We start from the raw sequence: 10,009 nt of genomic DNA on the forward strand, positions 1-10,009 counted from the left end.
GATGTTACCTAGCATGGTGATGAAACATCTGAGAACAAATCTACCAGCTCAGCAAACAAACTTACAACCTGATATCGGAAAATGTTTGTGGTTGTTTGAGGTCAGTCGTCTCAGCTCCAGAACATCTTTGCAGGTATTGCTGAGAGTCATGTCCCCAGCTGAAGCATTTTCAGGTGCTTCAACAATGACCTTCCCTCTATTATTAGGTAAGAAAGGGGATATTTACCAATGACTGCAGCAATGAGAATGACTCCACAGATACTGGAGCAGTTTTTGCTCAAATGCAATAAAATCTGGACAATATCCAGGGTTCAGCTAAAAAGTAGGAAAAAGTGAGGACTGCAGATTTTGGAGGTCAGAATCAAGAGTGTGATGCTGGAAAAGCACAGCTGGTCATGCAGCATCCGAGGCTGGTCTGTCTCTGGGGACTTGACAATTTTAATGTTTGCCCAAAATTTCCAGTACATCAACTTCATCAATCTTGATCTGTTCAAGCCTGTATCCCAGCTCCTCAAAGTTCTCATTCACATCAAGGTCCTTTTCCTTAGTAAAAACCGAAGCAAAAATCTCATTTAAGGCTTCCCCCATCTGCTCAGATTTCATGCACAAGTTCCCTACGCTATCCCTGACTGGCCCTACCTTCTCCCTGATCATTCTCTTATTCCTCATGTATGAGTAAAATGCCTTTGGGTTCTCCTTAATCCTTCTTGCCAAGCCTTTCTCATTCCCCCTCCTGGCTCTCCTCAATCGATGTCTGAGCTCCTTTCTAGCAAGCCTATAATCCTCTAAAGCTGTGCAAGATCCTTGTTTCCTACACCTTATGTAAGCTGCCTTCTTGACGAGAATTTCCTCTGTTCTTGTCATGCAAGACTCCTTAATCTTACCCCTTCTTACCTGTCTCAGAGGGACAAATTTGTGCATCACTCGCAACAACTGCTCCTTAAATATATACTTGAATATATTGACCAAGGTTCCCTATGGGGAAGAGAATTCCACAGACTAACAGCCCTCTGACAAGAAATTCCTCCTCCATTCCTTAAATGAGAAATACCATTATTTTTTAAATCATGCCCCCTGGTTTTGTGGATTTTCTTTTACTATTGCTTGCTTTCCCATCAGTTAATTTTCTCATAAATTATTGTTTCAGGCGTCTCTGTGAGTGAGTGAGACTCTCATGATATGGAGCTACATGAACTAGGCAGTACTGAGAGGGTTTCACAATATGTCCACAAATCACCTATTCCCATCCTATTTCTATTTGGTTAACAGGTTCTGAAGTTGGGGCAGTTACAAGAGGCAAGTAACTTTTCTCTACAATATAGAGAAAGGAATCAAGTTGACGGATTGTTTTGGGATTCACTGTACCTAATGTGATTGAAATTGCAGAGTACAGAAAGAACAGATCGAGAAGGAGAAGAAAGAGGAGGAAGACAGGAGATATGGCAGGACCAAGTATGCCAATGACCTAAGGGAGCAGATCAGAGAGAGGGAGCAGAAGCATATTGCGGAGCGGGCAGCTTTCTTTGAGGAAGGAAAGCGTTTGAAAGAAGAAGCTTATCAACGACGGCTCCGTCTTGATCAAATCAAGCGCAAGAAACTTGAAGAACTCAGGTCAGTTCCATTGGGATTTTGTACAATGGTTGTGAATGAGGAAGAGTTGATATCATTTGGGATCATGTACAGTAAGTATGAATCTACTGGGATTGTATACAATATGAGTGAATGAGGAAGTGTTGGTATGCTATTGAATTTTACTTTTTATTTAGTATGTTCATGGGATGTGGGCCTCAATGAACATTTATCTCACTAATTGTCCACGAGAAGGTGAGCCAGAGTACTTACCACTGGAATTGGGTAGAGAGGGAGTGAATTGGAACTAGCTTGAGTTCCTTTTGGATTCCGTAGTGAGAGTGAATGGGAAGTGGTTGGTTGTGCAGAGGAAAGAAGCTGGAAGCTGTATTTACTCTGTGCGTAAATTGGTGGTGCTCTAATCCTAAATCAACCTCAGTCTCAATCTCTGTAACGCATTTTCCATTTTCCTCCTTGTATTTCAGGTCTGTCGGTCTTCCAGAGAAGTATTGCCGAGAGATTGAGCGAAGATTGGCTGCTGTCACAGCTTAGGAGCAAATCCTAATGATGGCTACATTTGGAGATTATCTGTTACAATTGTACTGTGGTCTTCAGTATCTATAAAGAATAAATTAAACATGATTTAACTCATTATCACTGTCAAACTTAGTTTTGTAATATACTTTTACACATTACTTCATTTAGGCAAGAACTTCACACAGATGGTGGTGAGCGTTTAGAAAGCATTGCCAGCAGAGGTGGTAGAGGCAGGCACGGTAGATTCATTTAAGATGTGTCTGGACAGATGCATGAGTAGGTGGGGAGCAGAGGGTTACAAATGCTTAGGAATTGACTGACAGGTTTAGACAGTACATTTGGATTGGTTAAGGCTTGTAGGACCGAAGGGCCTGTTCCTGGGCTGTAAAGTTTCTTTGTTCAAGAACAAAAGAAAAGCATAACACCAGAACCGGCCTTTCAGCTCTCCAACCCTAGTTAGAGAGCTCCTCACTTCAAATTATTCAACACTTAGCACAATCTGAACCCTAGCTCCTCAGTCCTCAATCCCAAGCCTGATCTTGATTCTCATCCATTCATCCCAATCCTCTCAACCCTAACTCTCAACTCTTTACCCCAAATCCTAAACCCCTTTACTCAACCTCAGTGCATCACCTCAACATCTCACCTGTTGCTGCTCATAATCAACTATGGGAATCTTGAGTAAAGATTTGTGATTGTTTATTCAAGCAAAATGCAGGGAGATTGTATTGAAAAGCTAACAGGTATAAAAATTCCAAGGAGTAGAGAAAAAGGCAATACTTTTATAAGATCTTTTTGCCACAATGGCATCTTATTGTCCAAATTCCAACTTTGTTTCTAGACACATAAAAAGCAGATGTCCATTCTAAATCATAAGCTAGTGTCATTAACGTCTACTTCACCCATCAAGGGCCACTTAATCTTATTGTGGCATGTTTTCCCATTCCTTATCAATGTCTGTTGCCTCCCTGTCTCTAAATCCCTCCTGACTCCAAGATCTCCCTGGAATGCTTTTGTCAAGATTTAATTTATTTTTACAAGGTTTGCCTATAGATTCCTGCAGATACTAATTTCTAGGGTGCACAAGATTCATCTCATACAAGGTTCATCTGGAGAAGTCTTTACTTTTTCCCTCTTTAAACCTTGCTCTCCAATTTGCTCTAACACACACCATCTCCTCATCCTTAAACCCTTAACTCTCACTCCTTACCCTACCCTCAATTCCTTTTTCAATACCAATCCCAACCTTCCACTCTCAATTATTCAATCCCTAATTTCCCCACCCCAAATTTCATCCTCAACTCATAGATCCTTCCACCACAGAAACAGACCCTTTGGTCTAACCAGTCTATGCAGATCATGGCACCAAGCTAAACTACTCCTACCTGCATACACTTAGCCCATATCCCACCAAATATTTCTTATTTATGTACTTATCTAAATGTCCGTCACATAGCTGGTCCTTTTTCTTAAAGTTACTGTGCCCTTGATATTTTTTCAGAGAGGTTGTAAAACAGCCCAGGTTCTGAAACAGCTGAGTTGGTGCAGAAATGAATGGTTTATTGGGGCCCTTTTTGTTTACCCCTAAACAGATGATACCTCAGGCCAAAAGCTTTCACGTTTTAGAAATAATTTTTATAATGAAAGGGGATGGCCAGTCCTGGCAGCTGAGGTTTTTTTGGTTCAGTTGCAGCAAGGGATGTGTGAAATAAGCTGCTGGACTTCTCTCTCTCCTTGCAAACTATAAGTTGCCTGTGCCATGTTTTACTATTTGGGCTAAGAGATGTGTGTATTTTCGGAACACCGTCATTAAGTTGGGTTTGGTTAGGATAAGGTATCGGGTACTTCTTTGTGTTTCTTTCTGTAATTTTGTAAGTGAATTTTGTTTGTTTAAAACTTGCTAATTTACACTGGGAATATCCACTGGACTACTTGCTAAAAGAGGTTTTGAGGGGTCTGGCCTAGTCCATAACAGATTAGGGGATGCTTCGCGAGATATAAACAACGAGTGGTAGGTGTTAGAGTCTTTTATTTCGGGTGTTGATTTGGTTGGTTTACACATAGCTCGGATAGCAATGGCTCTTTCAGTCACCAAGGAGTTTTTGGAGGTAGAAGAAATGCCCTTGGGGGTTTTACAAAAGGCAAATAAGACCCAGCTACGGGAATTAATGGACAAGCTGGAGTTGAATTTACCACCTAATGTGAGGAAAGATGCGATGATTTCAGCAGTAACTCAGTATTTAAATTTGCTGGAAACACCATCAGGATCTGTAGAAATGGCAAGAATTCAGTTGCAAATAAAGCAGCTTGAGTTAGAGGCGAGAGAGAAGGAAAGGGCAGCTGAAATGAAACAGTTTGAGTTACGAATAAAATCAGAAGAAAATAAACATTGGGCTTTAGCAGAAGAGAAAGACAAAGAGAGATAAAGGTTGAAGGTAAGCTTAATGTAGAATAGCAGAGAGTTAAAGCAACAAGGTTAGCAGTCAAAGTAGCTGATGACTATGAGTTGGTCCATAAACCACGATTTGACTTTCTGAATCAATTTCAATCCATGACGGATAGAAATTGGGGCAAAGAGAAATTGTCATGTAGAAAGGGAAAGATAGATCATAAAGAGACCTTACCACAGGGTAAAAAGGAAACCCTTGAGGGGGACAAAGAGGTTAAAAAGCTCCGGTGTTTTCATTCTAATAAATTAGGCCACATGAAATCACAGTGTTGGTGGGCTAGGAAAAGCACAGAAAATCCAGATGTGTGAAGGCAGGATACACCTGGAGTTTTGTTGAAATGGTAACAGAAAGCACAGTAGAAGGTAGAAAGCTGCAGCAGAGTGCATAAGCTGATCAAAGGTTGGTTAAGGAGGAAGGGCCAGATCTGCTTAAAAAAAATACCTGCAAGGGTAAAATTTATTAACATAGGCCAGGAGTAGCAGGTAAAGAGGTTACAATATTAAGGGACACAGGATCCTCTCAGTCTGTGATGCTGAAGGATGAGGAAGTATGTAGTCCTGCAGGACTATTACCAGAAAAGGTACTGGTAACAGGAATTCGTAGTGAGACAAAAAGCACTCGATGTAAAGTGAGGTTAGAGTGTCCAGAAAAGAGTGGAGAATTTGCAGTAGGAGTACTAGACAAGCTCTCAGCTCCAGGATTACAGTTTGTCATTGCAAATGATATACTTGATTCACTGGTAGGTATACTACCTACTCTAGTTGAAAAGCCAGTAGAGACTAAAGCAACTGAAGCAATGCAGGATTCTTATCTGGGAATCTTCCCTGATTGTGTATTAATGAAATCACACAGTCACAAGCTAAAGCAGGAAAGATTAAAGGGCACAGATAAGGAAGCTGAAGTAGCATTACAGAGACTGTGGTCAGTCATTCAAGTGGGACACAACAGGAGCAAATAGGTAAACATGCAAGTACCTTTAGCTCTGCTGAGCTCATTGAGTTACAGCAGAAAGATGAAAGTTTAAAGCAGTTATATCAAAAGGCATACACAGTAAACGAGTCTGAATGTATCCCTGTGTGTTATTACCTGAAAAATGATGTCTTAATGAGGCAATGGAGGCCATCACTTATTCAAGATGATGAGAAATGGGCAGAGATTCATCAAATTGTATTGCCTGTGGGGTATAGAGAGGAGGTGTTGCAAATGGCGCATGAACTACCACTTGGAGGTCATTTAGGAGTGAAGAAAACACAAGCTAAAATACAAAGACATTTTTACTGGCCTGGACTGCATAAGGATGCAGTTGAATTTTGCCAGACACGTCGTACATGTCAGGTAATTGGAAAACAACAGATAGTAATAAAACCTGCACCTTTAATGGTAGGGTTCTTAGTGAGGTGGAGGAACAGAGGGATCTTGGGGTCTATGTTCATAGATCTTTGAAAGTTGCCACTCAGGTGGATAGAGCTTGTAAGAAGGCCTATGGTGTATTAGCGTTCATTAGCAGAGGGATTGAATTCAAGAGTCCTGAAGTGATGTTGCAACTGTACAGGACTTTGGTTAGGCCACATTTGGCGTACTGTGTGCAGTTCTGGTCGCCTCACTTTAGGAAAGATGTGGAAGCTTTGGAGAGGGTGCAGAGAAGATTTACCAGGATGTTGCCTGGAATAGAGAATAGGTCGTACGAGGATAGGTTGAGAGTGCTAGGCCTTTTCTCGTTGGAACGGCGAAGGATGAAGGGTGACTTGATAGAGGTTTATAAGATGATCAGAGGAATAGATAGAGTAGACAGTCAGAAACTTTTTCCCCGGGTACAACAGAGTGTTACAAGGGGACATAAATTTAAGGTGAAGGGTGGAAGGTATAGGGGAGATGTCAGGGGTGGGTTTTTTACCCAGAGAGTGGTGGGGGCATGGAATGCGCTGCCTGTGGGAGTGGTAGAGTCAGAATCTTTGGTGACCTTTAAGCGGCAATTGGATAGGTACATGGATGGGTGCTTAAGCTAGGACAAATGTTCGGCACAACATCTGTGCTGTATTGTTCTATGTTCTATGTTCTAATGCCTATTCCGGCAGTTGAGGAACCTTTTACCAGAATCTTAATTGATTGCGTAGGTCCCCTACCTCAAACAAAAAGTGGGAATCAGCATTTGTTAATAATAATAGATGTATCAACGAGATTTCCAGAGGCTGTTCCATTACGTATTATCATAGCTAAAAGGATTGTAGAGGAAATACTCACATTTTTTATTAGATACGGACTACCAATAGAGATACAATCAGATCAAGGGTCAAATCTTACATCCAAACTTTTCAACGACGTTATAGACAGCTTAGGCATAAACCAATTCAAATCTACTGCGTGCCATCCAGAATCACAGGAAGCGCTAGGAAGATGGGGCTATTACAAGGGGGCATAGCTTTAAATTAAGGGGGGGTAGGTATAGGACAGATGTTAGGGGTAGGTTCTTTACTCAGCGAGTCGTGAGTTCATGGAATGCCCTGCCAGTAGCAGTGGTGGACTCTCCCTCATTATGGGCATTTAAGCGGGCATTGGATAGGCATATGGAGGATAGTGGGCTAGTGTAGGTTAGGTGGGCTTGGATCGGCGCAACATCGAGGGCCGAAGGGCCTGTACTGCGCTGTATTCTTCTATGTTCTATGTTCTATGTTCTATGGCATCAAACACTAAAGACCATGTTGAGGGCTTATAGTCAGGATTATCGAGATAATTGTGATAAAGAAATTCTGTTTGTGCTTTTTGTGATCAGAGCTGCAACAAATGAATCGACAAAATTCAGTCCATTTGAATTAGACTTTAGGCATGAAATGAGAGGATCATTAAAATTGATTAAAGAGAAAATAGTAAGTCAGAATTCAGGGACCACACCTTTGGATTATGTGTCAAATTTTAGAGAATAATTAATAGAGCTGGAGAGTTGACTGGACAGCATTTAAAAGTATCACAGCAGGCAATGAAACAGGAAGCAGATAAGAAATCAAAGATTCGCCATTTTGCTATCAGGGATAATGTATTGGTATTACTTCCAATAATAGGTGAACCTTTAAAAGCAAGGTTTAGTGGACCTTATCCAATCAAAAGGAAATTGATTGAGGTGAACTATTTAATAAGGACTCCAGACAGGAAGAAATCTTAGAGTGTGTCATGTGAATATGCTCAAAAGGTATTTTGACAGGGAAGGAAAGGAAAACGAGAAAGTGTTAATGATTACAGCACAGAAGGAAGAACCAAGTTCTGAATTGGATTCTGAATTGGACTTTGCTCAAAGTAAATTGGACAATGAGGAAGTTGTCAAAAATTGGGATGAATTATTGGGTTACCTTCCTGAGAAAAATTTAATTGACCTGAAAGAGTTATTACTATCACATGGGGATATATGCGGAAATAAACTGGTAATTACGAACCTAATTGTGCATGATGTAGATATAGGAGATGTTGTTCCGATTAAGCAACATTCTTGTAGGCATAACCTTGTAAAGTTGGCACAAGTTTAGAAGGAGATAAAACGCATGCTCCAAGATGGCATAATCAAAGTGAGTTACGGTGACTGGAGCTCAGCCTTGGTCATGCTGCCAAAGCAAGATGGTACCCAATGGTTATGTGTGGACTATCGCCAAGTCAATGCAGTTACAAAGACTGATATACATCCAATTCCATGATTGGAAGACTGTGTTGAAAAGGTGGGGCAAGAAACTTACATTTCTAAGTTGGACTTGCTCAGAGTTACTGTCAGATTAGATTACATTACAGTGTGGAAACAGGCCCTTCGGCCCAACAAGTCCACACCGATCCGTCGAAGCGAAACCCACCCATACCCCAACATTTACCCCTTAACTAACACTACGGGCAATTTAGCATGGCCGATTCACCGAAACCTGCACATCTTTGGACTGTGGGAGGAAACCGGAGCACCCGGAGGAAACCCACGCAGACACGGGGAGAACGTGCAAACTCCACACAGTCAGTCACCTGAGGCGGGAATTGAACTCGGGTCTCTGGCGCTGTGAGGCAGCAGTGCTAATCACTGTGCCACCGTGCCGCCCAAAGCAGGTACCCCTATCAAAAAGAGCAAAGGCAATTTCAGCTTTCATAATGCCAAATGGACTGTATCAATTTAAAGTCATGCCATTTGGTATGAAAAATGCTCTGGCCACATTTCAGAGACTAACTAAAATGGCTATTGCTGGATTACCCAACTGTATTTTGTACTTTGATGACTTGGTGATTTTTAGTCACTCATGGAAGGAACATTTATAACATTTATCAAACTTGTTTGATCGATTTCAGAAGGCAGGGTTGGTGGTAAACCTAGCTAAAAGTGAATTTGCCAAAGTGCAAGTCATCTTCCTGGCCGTGTTATTGGACATGGCCAATGGCCCCATGGGATGCAAAAACAAAATTCCCACACAATCGACAAAAAGAGCTGTATTACAGTTCTTGATATTGAGTGGATTTTAGCAGTGTGGCAGCTCCACTCATTGCAAACAAGAAGTTTCATTGGGCAGCAGACTGTCAAAAGGCATTTCACAGTCTGAAAATTGTGCTAACACTACCCACACCTGATTTCACAAAGCCTTTCAAGGTGGTATTGATGCCAGCGATGTGGGTGTCAATGCTGTGCTCATTCAGGAAGATGACGAGAAGATGGAAAGACCTATTAGGTATTTCTCCAGGGAATTGAATGTTCATCAGCAAGAGTCTAGATAAGAGTGGTGCTGGATAAGCACAGCAGGTCAGCCAGCATCTGAGGAGCAGGAAAATCGACATTTCGGGCAAAAGCCCTTCATCAGGAATAGAGGCAGGGTGCCTGCAGAGTGGAGAGATAAATGAGAGGGGGGTGGGGGTGGGGAGAAAGTATCATAGAGTACAATAGGTGAATAGGGGTGAGGTTGGAGGTGATAGGTCAGAGAGGAGGGTGGAGTGGATAGGTGGAAAGGAAGATACGCAGGTAGGACAGGTCATGAGGGCTGAGCTGAAAGGTTGGAGCTGGGGTGAGGTGGGGGGAGGGGAAAAGAGGAAACTGGTGAAATCCACATTGAAGCCATGGAGTTGAAGTGTTCCAAGGCGGAAGATGAGGCATTCTTCCTCCAGGCATCAGATGGTGAGGGAGTGGTGGTGGAGGAGGCCCAGGACCTGCATGTCATTGGTAGAGTGGGAGGGGGAGTTGAAATGTTGGACCACAGGGCAGTGGGGTTGATTGGTGCGGGTGTCCCGGACATGTTCCCTAAAGCACTTCTGCTAGGAGGCGTCCACTCTCCCCAATGTAGAGGAGACCACATCGGGAGCAACGGATACAATAAATGATATTGCCAGTATCATCTGTTTAGGGGTAAACAAAAAGGGCCCCAATAAACCATTCATCTCTGCACCAACTAGGCCATTTCAGGGAGATTTTGCTGTCTGGATTCAGAATTGGTTGGCTGACAGAAGGC

At 42.2% G+C, this 10,009-nt stretch overlaps 1 protein-coding gene across 1 annotated transcript in view; it reads left to right on the forward strand.

Moving 5' to 3' along the window:
* The window catches only part of LOC122556251 (cilia- and flagella-associated protein 45-like), a 176,020-nt gene extending 173,799 nt beyond the window's left edge, over positions 1 to 2,221 (forward strand). The window contains exons 11-12 of the mRNA XM_043702882.2: positions 1,387 to 1,611; positions 2,055 to 2,221. Of these exons, the coding sequence (XP_043558817.1) occupies positions 1,387 to 1,611; positions 2,055 to 2,121 (292 nt within the window). The 3' untranslated portion in view covers positions 2,122 to 2,221. The remainder of the gene's footprint in view (positions 1 to 1,386; positions 1,612 to 2,054) is intronic.
* The last annotated feature ends 7,788 nt before the right edge of the window (positions 2,222 to 10,009 follow it).

Source organism: Chiloscyllium plagiosum, unplaced genomic scaffold (assembly GCF_037043375.1).
Source record: "Chiloscyllium plagiosum isolate Xiang-an unplaced genomic scaffold, Cpla_swu_hap1 HiC_scaffold_9, whole genome shotgun sequence".
In the NCBI taxonomy this organism is placed as follows: Eukaryota; Metazoa; Chordata; class Chondrichthyes; order Orectolobiformes; family Hemiscylliidae; genus Chiloscyllium; species Chiloscyllium plagiosum.